The sequence below is a fragment of the Bombus pascuorum genome, chromosome 12, assembly GCF_905332965.1.
Source record: "Bombus pascuorum chromosome 12, iyBomPasc1.1, whole genome shotgun sequence".
NCBI classification, from domain to species: Eukaryota; Metazoa; Arthropoda; class Insecta; order Hymenoptera; family Apidae; genus Bombus; species Bombus pascuorum.
The window spans coordinates 8,367,263-8,382,876 of record NC_083499.1 but is presented as its reverse complement, the minus strand read 5'-3'; the positions used below and the strand labels follow the sequence as shown (position 1 = coordinate 8,382,876).

Here is a 15,614-nt window from a genome sequence, read left to right as displayed (position 1 = left end):
CATGGAAAATAAGAAAAATTGTCGATCGTCAGGCTGCTTATAAAAATCGAGTTCTGACCAGTGGATGGCACAAAATTCGGTATAAAAAATGTAGTTTTCAAGTGATTTGCTTTTTCGTCGATGTACTCGAGATTGGGCGCATCGATGAACGATGAAGCACCGGCAGAATGTTTTCCAGGTTGCCTGCGAAAGGACATTAATTTTTCCATCGCTCGCACGATCGCTAGCCTACCTAGTTGCATGTAACGCTTCTATAATGATTTATACGTGTATAAGCTATGAAACACCGATAATTACGGTAATTGCAATTAATCAGATTTATGTGCGTTAACTATAAATCTGATTATATCTGGATATATAGGTATAGTAGTGGTAAAATCTCCGTAAACGTACTAGCCCCGATTCTATCCGAATACAAATTAGAGCGTGAACGCGACTGAACCGACGACTCTCCTTTGTTGATCGAGTCGTGTTTGCCACGATAGGAATTATCGGATTCTTACAGTTCACGACCGGCTGAAAAATCTGAATATCATGAAGAACCGCGTGGTCCATCGTACGAGCTCATTCTCATTCTTTTCCACCGTTTTCTTCGCACGGCAGCGACGTATTCGTTCCCAGGAATCGACAGCTGTGACCAAACAGCGAACGTGTCCGAATAAAATTTTCGGTCACGGTCCCTTGATCCCTGACCGAGGAAATACGACGTCGACGATGACTCGCGCTCCGTTTAAAATTTCAAAGGAAACTTTCCTCTGATTTTCCTTCACGTGGATCGAAGGCCGAGCCGATCTTGCGGTTTGCAGTTAAAACGAATCGCGGTGAGACGATAATTGCGGCGAACGAAGTTAAGCGAAAACCGGACCGGGGACACGGAGAAAACGAAAAGGGATAACGAACGAATGAAATTTATGTCCGGTTTCGAGGTCGTTTCGCGCGACATCGGATCCGCTGCTTTTCGATCGAGATTTTCAAATGGAATTCTCAGCGAAGCAATAGGTTCCGACCTAGGAATCCGAGGGCAAGACCGAGGCCAGAGATCCCCGGTCAGTTTCGACCCGGCACGTAATCCTCGGACGAATCCCCAAGACCAACGGTCTGCTTTCGCCGGAAGCCCTTCGTCCACCACCGTTCGACCTTTCCTAACCGATCCGAGCACCGGCTCGTTCCCTTTCTTCAGACAATGAATTCGCTCCTAGAAATTTCACTCTGTTTGCCGAACACTCCATCTTTATCGTTTAACGATCGAGTTACTGCGATCGTATGCTGCAAACTTTTCGCGCTTCTCCTCGCTTCCTTGCCCCTAACAAACTTTTCTCTTTCCAACTTTTAACTTCTTTTTTCCGATCCTATCGAGGACAACCGTTCTCGTCCTAAATCTATTATCCTTGTTGTCGCGTGTACAGGCAAATCGATATCTATTCGTCGATCGCGTCAGATCTACCCACTCACGATCGATCGGCTCGCGGCGAAAAAAACGTTTGCCACCATCGTCGCCAATGTACGGATATCGAACGTTATTCGGATTAAGTTGGAAGATCGGTGGTTTCTCTGGAGCTTATACTTCAACGGTGAATCGAGAACACCTCGGAGACGCCTGAGGCAAACGGGGTCAGGAAGGAGGTCTCGGGTCAAGATGGGGATTAGGATCTCCAGGGGTCACCTTGCGAAACCCGACCTAGCACTATACGTCTAACCCATAAATTATGTCCGTCTAAACACACAATTCCTCTATGAGTGGCTGTCCAGAGATGTTTGAGTGGGTGGAAAATACGAAGAGAGGAATCAAATATCCTATCGGTGCCTTTTGCAATTTTTATTAAAACACGCTGATAAAGTGGCGAAGAATCTCACTTCCTTCTCACCGAGGAAAATCATGACGCCCAGACTGTGCGTCGAAATTTGTGCGAAAAGTGTCTTTCTCTCGCAAGCGTGTTTTTCACAACAGTGCACCTTCGTACAAACGTGAAACCAGGTCCGTGAAATGTCGCGGTGTTTAATCTTGTAGCGGCATTCGGGAACAATGTATATGACAACGGTCGCGGACGCCTAACAAACGCGTGGATAGTGGGGATATTGAGGGGCAATAGAAAGAAAAGAATCGAATCCGATCGACGGTTAATCTTAAACCAGGAAGCGATAAAGTCGAGTCGTAACCGCGCAGCGAGATTGACTAGGGAAACTGAAAGCGATACGCGACGCGATCGAAAGAAGACACTTGTTAATAAATATATTGTTGACCTAAACATCGAGTGATTATTATTTAACACACTACACCTAATATCACCTCAATCTCAACAGAACAAAATAGATCGTACGTAATTCGATAAAATAATATAAAACAGAAAAACATTGTACGTCTATCATTTCCTCATAAAACGAAAAAAGCTTTTCGGACAACCTAGTACATACTGTTTGGTTATCTGCCCGATATCTACGCCTACGTGTGCCCGTATCGTAAACGCTCCTTCTCTTTTATAGGACGTGATATCGTTTCTTATTTCCTGCTCCAATCGTACGTCTTTCTCGAATGATATTTTATACAGACATTCGTTGCGAACGTCATTTTTGATTATCCACTCGAGAGAGAAATGTCTCGCTGAACAAACCGCGTTTCGTAATTTTCATCGCTGTGATAGCGCGATAAGAAGTGGTTTATAGCGCAACTGTATAGTCAGTGAGCTACAGCGTCGAGCGTTATTTCAATGGACGTGTCAAATTTATTCAGACAAAGGTTTCACATCGTTAAGAGGATACGCATAAATATTTGATAACAGCATGCGATAGGAAGCGAACTCGATAGGAAGAGGGTGCGTGCGTGTATCCTTTATCGGGACCATAGGTTTGCTAAGAGAACATACCGTGTGTGTGTGTTTAGCTATGCGCATAGTTCACATACCGACCCTTCCTCGCATGGTATGTTATAATTAGTGCTGTAGCGAGCGCACGCAACATTGATATGTCCACGAGCTTCCGAATACTTCCTTAACGAGATGGCTTTGTAAACAACGAGTTAAGTTTTCGCGTGCCTCTTCGATCTGTCCTTTTCTCTCTTTCTCAGATCACCGGGCCGATTAAATGTCGTCGTTGAAATCGAGTTACGACGTTCCAACGTACCGAGCTTTTTAAATCGAGGTCGAAAAAACGGCGGAATCTAATTGTTTCCATATTTCATATTCCACGCGAAATGGCAACGGGCTTGCCCCGCAACGTCCATTCCGATAGAATCGGCCCTTTGATCAGCCATCACGGGGCGCAAGAAAGTCGGGCTGTCGATTAAATTTGCATTTAGAAATCCGATTATCGCGGATTCAAATTTTTTAACGCGGACAGCCGGGCGTGGTAAGCAGCGACTGCCACCTAGGCCGGCCGCTTTTAAATTCAAATTCTACTGCGACGTCGATTAATTACAAGACGTCCACCAAACGCAGCTCTATACCCCCCGCGGATCCAAACGTCAAACCGTCTTTCTCTTTTCTGCCTTCCTTTCTTTTATCGCGTCGTTTGCACGAGCTCGCGCTCTACCGTCGTTTCCTCCGGCATTTGCAAAGCCTTGCACGCAGTCGCGATACGCGCGACAAACCAAGGTGCGAACGGTAACGGTTTCGCAGAAGGCGTCGAGGGATGAATAAAGGGGCGAGTTAAAGCGCGTCAAGGGAGTGTCGTTTCCTCTTGCCAGGTTTCCACGCAATAATCGTTACCGTGAATAGTTCGCGACTTGCCTCGAGAAAAGAGTCGTCGAATGTCAACGCGCGCCCGGAGCGTCGCTGTGCGTTTGCCTCAGCTACGTATCTCTATCAAAGCGTGGTAACGTCACGTCGCGTCTCGTCTAATCGCTACAACGTATCGTGACGATCTTTGCGCACCTAATTTATAGATGAGATCGTAGATCTCGCGGTGGCTCCCGATTGAAACCAATAACTCGAGCCCAGCGGATCGAGAATATATCAATTAATCACGCGCGGCGTGCAGAAGTTGGCGCGGATCTTCCAATGGCGCAGTTACATCGATGCCGGTACAGCGAAGAGGCGTCGCGACGGTTATCAATTATTCGCCGATAAAGCTGCCATCCAGAAGCTGCTCTCGCTCCACCCACGTCGGTGCCCCTTCAGACACCGATCCAAATTTATCGACGCGCTATAATTACGTGCCACGAAGTTGATTGTGCGTAGCTGCGATCCTCATTAGGCGTGTACGCCTGCCTCACTGTTATGAAGAATTCTGATCGACGTATTGTCGCGCCTGTCTCTTTTATCTCTCACTCAAAAGGAACTAGTTGTAGAGCATAGATGAAAAGTTTGCAAGCCAGCTAAACGAAAAACCGCAGCTTTAGACGAAACATCGGTGAAATTCCATAAAAATTGAAAATTTATTCGACCGTGTCCGCGGTAAAGTATCGAGAAGCGAAGCTACCACAAAAATAAAAAATGACAACGATAAAAGATCTGCGCGATAAAATCCGACCGCGTCAATTAACGCTGTTCTTTTGAAACCGCGAAACGTTGAAAAACAGCCACCGAGATGGAAAAAGAAGGGGGTGGGGCAGAGGGGAAAAAAAGAACCTCAGCGATGTATTAATCGCCAGGAACCGTTTATTTCCTCGGGCATTCAGCAGTCTCTGGGTAGTTGAGGTAGCTAACCGCTTGAAAAATGATGCAACATCGTAGCGTCAGCAGTGACGGTGCCGAATTCTAGAACCACCGACGAAGAAGCAAACCGCGGCAGGCATGCAAGTTTAATTGCGAAACTTCCCAAACTATCACGAATTACGGGAAATATTGAAAAACGCCAGTAATATCACGGCCGTCCGTTCGGTTTGCGGCTGTTCTATTTTTATCCAGGTATTCGCCCTGTGTCGGTCGAGATATTTGGCGAATAGGAACGAACGCATATATACGCGAGCACCTAGAAAACAGGCCGTGGTCGTGATTAAGAGATTCAGCAACCAGAGGTAAAGATCATCAAAATCGTAGATCACCGGTACGCATCGCCTCTACTCGTCGTATCGCGTGACCGTGACACGATTAAAATTGCTTAATGATCGTTTCAAAATAATTCAGAATTTTTCGTTTCCTTTAGCCGAAGTGGTTTTTATCGATAAGAGGTTTTTCAAAGAAATGCTACTAAACCTAGTGTCTGGAGAAGAATTATCGCGCGAAAGGTACCAAGTTCTATTTAAATCCAATGCGACACGGTACACGGTTCGTTAAGAGAAATCATAACGAGTAATCGGTCGAGATAATTGTCAATTAAGAGGGATTCGTGTTTCATCCGATTGTATTTCCAAAGAAATACCTCGCAGACGTCATTTTGACCTATTGTGTAGCGCCTACTCCTCGTCTCTTTCTCCTTCTTCTCCTTTTTCTTTACTCTTTTCATCCGAGCGAGAAAAATTATTCCGAACGCTGTAGCTGCATTTAAATTCACCCCTTCCACTGATCTGGTTTCCTTCCAATTTTCAGGTTCATTAAGGAAAATTATAGATACGCGATCGAGCGAAATAATTGTCAATTAAAACGTTTCGTATTTCATTGATCCGCAAGTTCGAAAGGGTCGCGGCGGCGACGGCCAGCTTTTAATTAATAACCGTTTCAATTAAGAAGCGTCCAGTCGTTTAGCGATCCGACGTGACAGCGATGGTGGCGACGTATATGGCCGCGTAAAATTTTGCTCGGGGGGAAAGAAAAACGCGGAACTGCTGCGGAAACGGCAGGCCTTTATGAAGGTTCCGCGGTGGCATTATTGCGGCCAACTCGCAAACGGGAGAAGCTCGCGGTCGCGTCCGCAAAACGGAATGCAGAAAGGAATTTGGAGTTCGAGTGGCAAGAGGCGAGCGAGGAACGAGCAGTGACGTACGTTTAATAACGCGAACCGGGTTGTATCTGCAGCCGTCATGGTGTACGGGCATTGTAATGGGAAAGAGAGGGCGATCCGACCGGCGCCGTTTACTGCATACTAGTCGCGCGAGTTGCGAATTCCTCAAGCGCCATGAATTTTTCGTCACCGCGGCCAACCAAAGCGGCAGGTCGTCGGTCGTCGAGACACCGCACGGATTTCAGCGCCGCATCCTCCGACACAAGCTCGCTCGATCGCGTAAATTAACCAACTCGCCAACCATCTTATTACGTACTAACAAGAGCAAAGAACGAATCACTCACGTATACAACGGCACTCCAGCTTCGTTCTTGAACCAAAAAACCATGTGCAGGCTGTCCTCTCCGGGTGGAGTAATGTCGCATGGCAGTTCCGCTGGTTTTCCTTCCACGACGCTGATATTGACCAATGGTACTGCAAACGAAAATAAACGGATGGTATCGTTAAAAAGGTTGCATACGTTGTCGTTACTCGATTTCGATTTCGATTTCGCGGCCGAATTGGATCGGCGGAAGAAAATTCGAGCGCAAGAGAAGACGGAGAGAGTCGACGAATATCCGGACCGCATTCTTCGATAGCGAAAATCCGGATATTCGGATGCAAACACAATTGAACGAGGGTGATGTTGGACAGCGATATGTAAAGCGCACGCGGTATAGGATTAAGAGATCCGCTTATGAAATTCGGTTTGGACGGACTGCCGTAAACTAGTCGTAGCATCCTGGTTGCACAAGACGATCTTTCGAGCAGGTAAATGGAAAGCTCGAAGGTCTGATCATACGGAACGAGAAAATCCTTCGGGAATTTCCGGTAGGCTATTTCGAAGAAACGAGTTTCCATTCGATTCGGTCCGTTGCTTTCGTTTTCTCCACGCTGGACGATCGAAACAAGAATCGAACCTGCAGCTATGTACCAAGCGCCACGTCCGTTCGAGAATTTCACCAGAGACTTTTTTTTCTCTTCTCCACTTATATACGAACGAAAGAGACTCGCAAAGGGTGTCGGAGTGTCCCAGTTCGTCGAATCCGATTTGTCGCGGTCGTTTCACCCTCTTGTTTATCGAGCGTGACGCATGCCACGAATATGGACGTGGATGCATGAAAATTTCCGTTTATCGTCGATAAATCTTTCTCTCTCTCACTCTCTCTCTCTCTTTCTCTCTCTCTCTCTGTCTTTCTTTGGTAAGCGATCGTCCGCGACGCTCGAAGACCTAAACCGGAAGGATTAGCTGGCGTTTCGCGTTTACTCGCTGGTTATAACATCCCCGTCTGGTATAAATATCGCTTAGGGGTGACTGTTTACCATATAAACGCCCCGGAGCTACGGTACTCATTTGAATTCTCAGTTTTTCCACGTTGTAACGAGCTCAAGGTACGTGCAACAAGCAGCAGTTACCTCTTCTCGGGTGGTAACGCGGCTGCTGCCACCGCCTCGTACCTACTTTCCACGTTAAAAGTAAGAACCCTCGGGAAGCTCCTTCCCGGATTCGTTATAATTTCATGCGCGTATTTCGCGGGTTTGCTTACGATTTAACGTTTGCTTTTAGCTCAGGGTACATGTGCGCGTGCGCGCGCCATCCTACTGCCTGGAATTTTTCATAAGCGTCACGCTTCTTTCCCTGCAAACTGCGTAATTTGATTAGCCCTGCGTCGCTGTTGCTCTTAACGGCTACATCGTCCGCGTCCTTGTGAAATTAACTACCAAAGTGTGCGAGCTGGCCTAACGGCCCCTCGTGTAATTAACGACGCGGTTCGTCCGATTCCGCGTCGTATCCTGGGCGCTTCGACGCGACAGCAGCTGATCCTCCGTGGCCAGCGAAATACCTAAGAGACCTATAGCGGTAGCAGCTTAACTCTGTTGATTTTACTTATTTATGTAAGCGGCGTATCTACGCCGTTGGACACGAAAGCGACCGCGCCATGGCCATCAATCAGCCGCGAACAGCTCGCGCGACCGCGTGTAGTTTAAATACCAGAGAAGCCTTGAAAGCCGTTTCGATTAATGAAATTCCGCAACATGGCCGCAATTAACCCTCAAAGACCCGAGGCGCTGGTCGAAACCGTCCAGCAGCGTGCTAATGGCGGACGCGGCTCGTGTCGCATTCGAAACGCATTTAATGAATTCGTTATCGACCGGAATCAACGTTTGCCTCGCTGATACGAACGCCCGGACGAAGAAGCGTCACGGCAAACTTCGAATTTGCATCGGTGGAATTTTCGAACGTCCTTTCGTCGCTGTTCTCTGTCCAGGGTCCTTTGCCGGAACCAAAGCTTCAACCTGCGGTGGCTTCGGTCTCTTAATTAAAACCGCGTAAGTTTCCTGATCACGGCGATCGAACCAAGCGGCACCGATCGACGAAGGCGAGAAGCGTGACGTCGCGAAAGATTTCGAGTTCAACCGCGTGGAAAATGCAATGCCGCGGGCTTCTGTTTTCCATTAGAGTCCAACGGCACACGTGTCGTACGGAAGATTGAGCAAAAGTTTCCAAAGTCACGGGTAAAAAGCGAAACTTTTCCTTGGATCTTAGTAGAGCTTCCCAACCCGGCGAGTTTCGCGTCCAACTTTTCGGGTCGAACTCGTCGAAAACTTACGGCCACTCGTCATCGTTGATCACCGCGACGCTACAACAGAGCCAAGTATTTTCATAAATCTTCCACGATGACGCGGATTGATCGTACGATCGAGGTGCGACATAACGATTACGTTCTAATCGTTCGCAAGCCGCTGTGCGACTATCGCGCTTCAATTCGAATTCAAACGGTCCGATATCGATGCAAATTTCATGGAACCGGCGCAACATGCGCTTGGCTTTTACGTGGTCCAATCCAGGCCGTAACGCCAACTTTGCCATGCGTTTCCAAATCCTCTCTCTATCTCTCCTCTCTTTCTCTCTAACTACGCTCAAGGCATATACGCTTTTACGATATTTCCATCCTCGAAGACTATCGCCTCGCTTTGCTCTACCCGGCAAGCACGTTTCCCACAAGTACAACTCGCAATAAAGAGAAAACTGTGACTTTGCATCGAGAAACTATGCGGAATCGTTTAATTTTATACAAGCGCATCCGATGCATCGTTCCCGAGGCGACTGATACACCAACGATACAAGTTTATCCAAAATTCGTGCGACTGTTAACAGCAGGGATAATATTAATGATAAACGCAACGAAAATACGTCGAATACGAGACAAGTTTGGCCACCTGCTCGATCTACGTTCGGCTCGGTTGAAAATGAATGGAAAGGGAGAGACGGAGAACGGAAGTTACTAAGAAGCATTTGTCAAGCGCATTAACCCCACGATGCATGGCGGTGCAAGATCGATGATTCGAGTGCGACCCACGTTCGCCGAAGGACCATTCATCCTGTAATGTTTCCACGAGGAGTAGTCGAGACAACGAGGGAGGTAGAGCGTCGCGACACCGAAGGGATAATGGGGTTCGTTTTAACAAGGCAAACGTTACGATCGTCAAAAAGAGTATGCCATCTTGCTTGCAAATTAACTTCAGTCGGAGGACCGGTTGTTAGGCGCTATTATACCGACAATTCGTACAGCCGGATGGATATGCGACAGAACATATAGAAGGGTAAGAAAGAGTAGGAGAGAAAGGGGAATAGAGAGAGAGAGAGAGGGAGAGAAAGAGGATCGTAAAAGGGACAGGATAGATACGTAGGAGCGAACGACGAGTCCGTTATTTACGGAGAGTCGAGTGTGCTCGGTGCCCCTCTCGCAGTTTCCAACGACAGAACCCTCCGATGTGACCGGCCGTTTTACACACGTTAAGCGACATTGTCTACGCTTATTGTCGTGCTCCGTCTCTTCCATATCTGTTTCGTACGGCGCGGCGCTAACTCGAAGAGGGAGGGCTATAGCAGCGGACGCGTAGCGAATTAGAGTCCTGTTAATCAGTTGGTTAATTCCTTGCGCAGGTGCGTCGCGTCGTCGCATTACGAGATACGAGGAGCCGTAATTCCGCTGTCTGATTTTCTCTATCCTTCTCTCGTTTTCGATAGAGAAGGATCGTAATTTAATATCGGGCAATTTGTCCGACGTTGGAGAGAACGCAACCGACAGATTCGGTAGATTCGTTTCGATGTAAGAACGAGACGATGAAACAGAAAGGAGAAACAACAGTCAGTTTATAAATCGTGGTAGCGAGGCTTGTCTTTGTCATCGAGAGAGATTCGGTGAAATCTGATGCATGGATAGCCTGGTGTTGAAATTTTGCGTAGCCCCGGGAACGGAGAGGGCCATCGTTTAAAAAGGAAAAAGAGACAAGGAGAAGAAGCGAGGGAGGGTAGAAGAGGAGGCAAAGCAGGCAAAGATGGCGAAGAGACGCGAAGGGTGGCATCGGGGGGAGGGCTTACGCTTTATTGCGTATTTACATATTTTCACGGAATCCCCTCGACGTTTCATAAAATTCAACGTCTTTACAAGGGTCGGCGCGATCCCGTTCCCAGGACGCTTCGTCGACACTTTATACCTTTGAATTTCTGCGACAAAGATTTTCCCCCTTACTGGCAGTTAGAGTGGAGCACGAGTCGCTAGCTAGCGTTCCCTCTTATTTTTCGAGGGGATCGGTTCAACGAAACAGACCGACTCGCTCGCTCGGAGAAAAAGCACATTGCTGGATCGAGTGAATTTAAAATTGATCGGCGATGCTTTCGAGTATGTAAATCGCGTTTGGCAATTACCATCGAATGTTTCGAGAATTTTTCACCCGGCTTCTCTCGCTACAGCGAATGCAAAGCAAGAGCAACTGACGCTGGAAACTCGTAGATTGTGTTTCCGTCTGGAGGAACAAAGCGGAAAGTTTCTCGTGATACGGGTGTCGCGGTTCAAACTTTGCGTCGAATTTCGCGGCTCCAGGATTACACTCGACACGATCTGGAAGATGCTGCAATCAAGAATGGATCAGAATCGCGGACAATCGATTCTCGTATCATACGGATCCGTAAAATCGAGTCGCGTTAAATTAATTAGGACGTTTACGAGCGCCCTGGTTCGCACGGTATTTCAGGCGCGACTAGAGCCTCGTAAAATTCGACTGCAGGCTAAATTAAAGCTGTGACATCGCCTGGGGCGATGTATCGAAGTTAGCCTCGTAGGTGTCAAAAATTCCAAAAATCTACGGCTGATATCGTCGAGGGGGAAACGACGAACGATGGCCAAGGAATTTTCGAACCGCGAATCGAGCATGCCCTGAACGGACTGTATCGCGAGAGGAATGTAGTTTGCTGGCAAGCAGGCTAATTGAGATGTCGGCCTCTAGAGAGTAGAACGAATAGTTCAGCTTACCCTCATTTCCGTTTCCTCCCCTTCGAGATTCCCCGTCGAGCAGCCGTGGCGCGCTTAAAGCGTAACGACGTCGCTTCCGAATTATTAATAGCACCTTATCCCTTGGGAGCACCATTGTTGTCCGAGGTCTAGACCCTCTCGGCATCGTCTAGTGGGTGACGACTGCCGATGACGATTGCGCGAGACCTTCGCGATGGATATACAAACGTACACACCACTCCAAGGGGAGAGCGAAAGCCACGCAGAGGGAAAGACGCGTGTCGAGGGATTTACAGCTGCGTTCGCTCGCTCGTCAGAAAGAAACGGTCGTCTTTGTTTCGAAACGACAGCCACCGTCGACAAGATGTAGAGTCATCGAGCACGATGACAGGATCGATAAAACGCTGAATACTCTAAACTTTATCGACGCGCATTGGCGCGCTGCGGAATATTAACATGTAAGCTTTCACCGATCACCGCGACAAGTTCGACATGCAAAACCAAAGAGTCATTAATCGTAGTATCGACAACGGACGCTGTAGCCTCGAGACTCGGTGTGGAGTCATCGTTTAGGCCGGAGATAGAAATCGGGTGAATTTCACGCGGATTTCCGCGGATGCACCTTCCCAAGGTTCTCGCCGTTGACGAGCGTGCGTTCGAGATACCGCGTACAACGCGTCGTTGCGTTCAACTCGAATCGACGCTGATTTTGTTCGAAATCGATGAACGAATATTGGACGAGCGTCGAGTACGACGTTCTCAGGTTCGGAGCAACGGTTAAGAAGCTGGCCGAGTTTTCGAAAAGAGATTAAAACTATGTGCGAGGTTACCCGGTAGTTGGTAGACGGAACGTACAGCCTGTCCGACGAGGCAACGTAACGTTACGTCGCGTGGATGTCTGTCGCCGGTGTTACAGGCTGTGCAGTTGCCGTTGCATTGTGCAAAGCCGGCACCCGGCCGCGAGACACTGAGTTACGAGCCACGGAAGGGAGGTCGCGACCACGTCCGGTTGTAATGCAGTTTGCGCAACAATAGGAGCCACAATAGGCCAAGGGAGCCACGGTAACGTCGCTCTCCCTTCGGAGACGTTGGCCTTTGACCGAGGATCAAAGCGTTGTGCTCCCTCTCGAACGTCCGACCTCGCATTATCCTTGCTGGCCGCAGTCCTTTAACGGACGACCGAGATCGACCGGATTTCGCGGTTAATGAAATTTCCCAATGACGCCACGCCGCACCATTGTCGGTTTTTATTAGTTAGCGAGTTTTAGCGTTTGTCTTTCGATCCGAGGAGGAATTCGAGCGTGCATGGAGCATCGCGCGATCTGGCGCGCCAGTCCATGTTTCGATGATATTTTTCGCCAGGGTCGCGAGGGCGTACCGTTTTCAACGAAGCGTACCGAGCAGCGAGCTTTCGCAAATGGTGCGAACAACGCCGTTAAAACGGACTCTGGTAAACACCGCGAGAACCAAAGCAATTTGATGGTAATTTTCGTTTCTCCGCGGTGTGCAGAGATACGATCGATCTACTCGCATAGGTGGCACCTTATCGATCGCGCGCGAATTTACCTGTAATTATGAGGAAACGCGATTCGGTGCAGCAGGTCGCAAGTTTAACGAACTGGGACGAAACTGGTTCGAACGCGACATCGTCGATCGCGCGTAACCGAAAAAACTCCATCATTGGCACGGAGCAAAAGTTTCGTGGCAGCGATCGACCAAAAAAGGACGCGCAAGGACCATCATTTGAATACCGACCGAGTTGCGGATCAGAATTTCAAACGAGATTTCTGTTTAAAGTATGCTTAATCAACGTACTTTTGCCGAAACTTTGATCGTTGCTCGTTAACGGATGTATTATACTCTGCTTTTTCCGGCGAGGTCGTTTCGTTTATCGCCATCGACGAGAAACTCGCGAACGGATCTCGTTTCTCGCCGTTTCCACCGTCAAGGAAAACTCAACGAACGAAAGAAGGAAAAGAGAGGGAAGAGAGCGGGTCGAAAGTTTAAACCCGAGCGCGCGAGAAAAAGAACTATCGATTTCGGACGACGAAGCTCATTGCGAACGGTCTAGGGCTACATTCGTATTTTACTTGCGACGCGACGGTCGCGTGCAACTTCCAAACGGAATCAATGGCGAAGTAAACGTGAACGTCGGTCGACAGCGTGAAATTGAATTAATCCTGAATTAAGAAATGGCGCGCAGGATAGAACAAGAGCAAAAGAACCGCGAGACGAGCAAGAATTCCGATGGAATAGGGAAATCGGAGAGTACCGGACGAGATGGTCGCGACCAGAGTACGGATAGACTCCTCTCGCGAATGTTCTTTGAAAACTTTAAATAACGTTTGTAAACTCCGGCCAAAGTAATTCGCGTAAGAAAGCTAGATTCGGGACTCGCGGTAAGTGGCGAATCGAGTTTTCAAGTTGAAGAATAATATCGCGTTTTCGCGGACGATTATATTACGATCGGGTTGCCATTTACTCGACGTTGCTACGTCGTCAGCAGGATGCCGGAAGTCAAACGATCGATTACAAAAACCGACACGACGCGACAATCGCCGTGTCTGTGAGCTCTCGTTCAACAAGTTCCGTCGCTTTGCTCGGGAAATAATATCGAGAAATTAATCAACGATTTTCAACGTTTCCACCCGTTGAACGTTAATTCGTTTTCTGTTTTCTGCCGAAAGTCAACGACGACCGAGTGGTTCTCTCGAGCGGATACAAACACAGCCACGTTGCGCTCCTTAATTAACTTACTATCCCGTTAAATTACGTTCTAAGTAATAAAGCGAGACGGGTTTCTTGATCCATCGAGCGCCCCGCGGTCGCTCGTCCTTCACCTTTGACTGTGATAGGGCGCGGACTTTGAGTCGTGCTCGAACGAAACCAATTACTCGATCCTCGATTATGGATATTTGCTTGTCACGCGCGTCAATACTGTCACTTAACAAGCAAATACCCAGATCGAGGCGAGTTAGATAGGGGTCGAATCTACATCGTCAATGGACCACTACTACGGTGAAATATCGCGCGCGACAATAGCGAAACGGTAAGCGATGCAAATTCTGTAGGTGAAACGTTTGGCTGTTTCTCGATGATAACAAGAACCATCGCTTTAACGCTTCGATTACTTGCCGTTTACAGCCTAGTGAAATTATTAAGGGTCATGGCGAGCGTAGTGACGTATCCATCGCGTCAACGACATAATTAGCGCAACGACATTAGCGTATTTCAGGATATGGCGCGAGTCGTGATCGGCGGCGAACTATTTCCTCCCGTCGCAGAAACTATAGGAACGTGTGACGTCGCGACACAGCGGTCGGAAACAAAGTGATCCGTAAATAGCGCGAAAAAGCTATTTCGCGATCGATTTCATTCGAATCTAGAACAACGACCATTTCCGTGTGCGACGGTATCGGGTTTCGGTATAACGCGCATCGAGCCCACACTCTGCCGGTTTTTCTCTCGAGCCGAGTCGAACCGAACCGAACCGAAAAACGGTGAACGCGAGCGAATTCGATCACGCGGTGATCTCCCGGTTTTGGGTGAACGCTCGAACAGCGACATCGCGCGTAGACTGTGGGTGCGATTCGACGCGCGCGATATCGCTTACTTTTTGACTCGGCATGCACGATGCACGCGCACAGCTGTGGCTGCCTGTCGAGTTCCGACGGAAGTCGATCCCGCACCAGCGAACCGTATCGCGTGCGACATTTGCGGCTCGTTTTATCCAGCGCTAACGAAACGATTCGTCCGAAAGGGAAAATAAGCGCGAGAACGTCGAAACTGCGTTGGCCAGGCGACGCTAAATACGACGCATCGCATCCCGGCAAAAATCTTCCGTCTACGCCAGAACGACGATGTTCGATCGAGCAGCAAGAGTGTACCAGCCGGTGGTAGCGTGCTAATTAAAACCGTGAATAATTGACCGTTCGCCGCTTTCCAATAATTAATTCCATCATCGGTGATAACGTCACGATTCATTCCGTATAGAGCGTAGGGAAAACGCAACTGGATTCGTGTGGCCGCGACACCCGCGTACCGTCTCTCGTCACCTATACGCCGCACACACGCCGCCGCTTTATCCGCGCTTCGATATTCCTGACACGCCGACACGTTGCACACCGTTTGTACCGGCCGATTTCCCTACGTATCGACTCAACTTGCGCTTGTTATTTCCATAAACTAATACGATCGTTTAACGGTCTGTCAGTTGACTGAGCTTCGTGTCGCAGCGTGCAACGCATCGTACTATATGGAAAATTCCCGGTCGAAAGCGACGAGCCACGACCGCCAATCTATGCACGGTAACGTTGCCCGTGAAATTTTATCTTTCGACTAACCTTTATCGCGTCCTCCTTTTTTCCCTTTGTGTCAGCCATTCAGCTTGATCGGCAGCGCTTGTTTCAAATAATTCGCATACGAGTCGATCGGCTTTACCGCGTATTATCTAGGAGAACGATG

At 48.4% G+C, this 15,614-nt stretch overlaps 2 protein-coding genes across 4 annotated transcripts in view; one reads left to right on the top strand and one right to left on the bottom strand.

Moving 5' to 3' along the window:
• The window catches only part of LOC132913017 (nephrin-like), a 254,709-nt gene that overhangs the window by 156,207 nt on the left and 82,888 nt on the right, over positions 1–15,614 (bottom strand). For 2 of the 3 annotated variants that reach the window (XM_060970897.1, XM_060970899.1), the window contains exon 2: positions 6,159–6,288. In XM_060970897.1, coding sequence (XP_060826880.1) covers positions 6,159–6,288 — 130 coding nt within the window. Of the gene's footprint in view, positions 1–6,158; positions 6,289–11,171; positions 11,818–15,614 lie in introns of those variants that run through there. The other variant, XM_060970898.1, reaches the window with a different exon arrangement.
• The window catches only part of LOC132913035 (glucose dehydrogenase [FAD, quinone]-like), a 95,730-nt gene that overhangs the window by 48,671 nt on the left and 31,445 nt on the right, over positions 1–15,614 (top strand). The gene's annotated exons all lie outside the window — the stretch shown is intronic.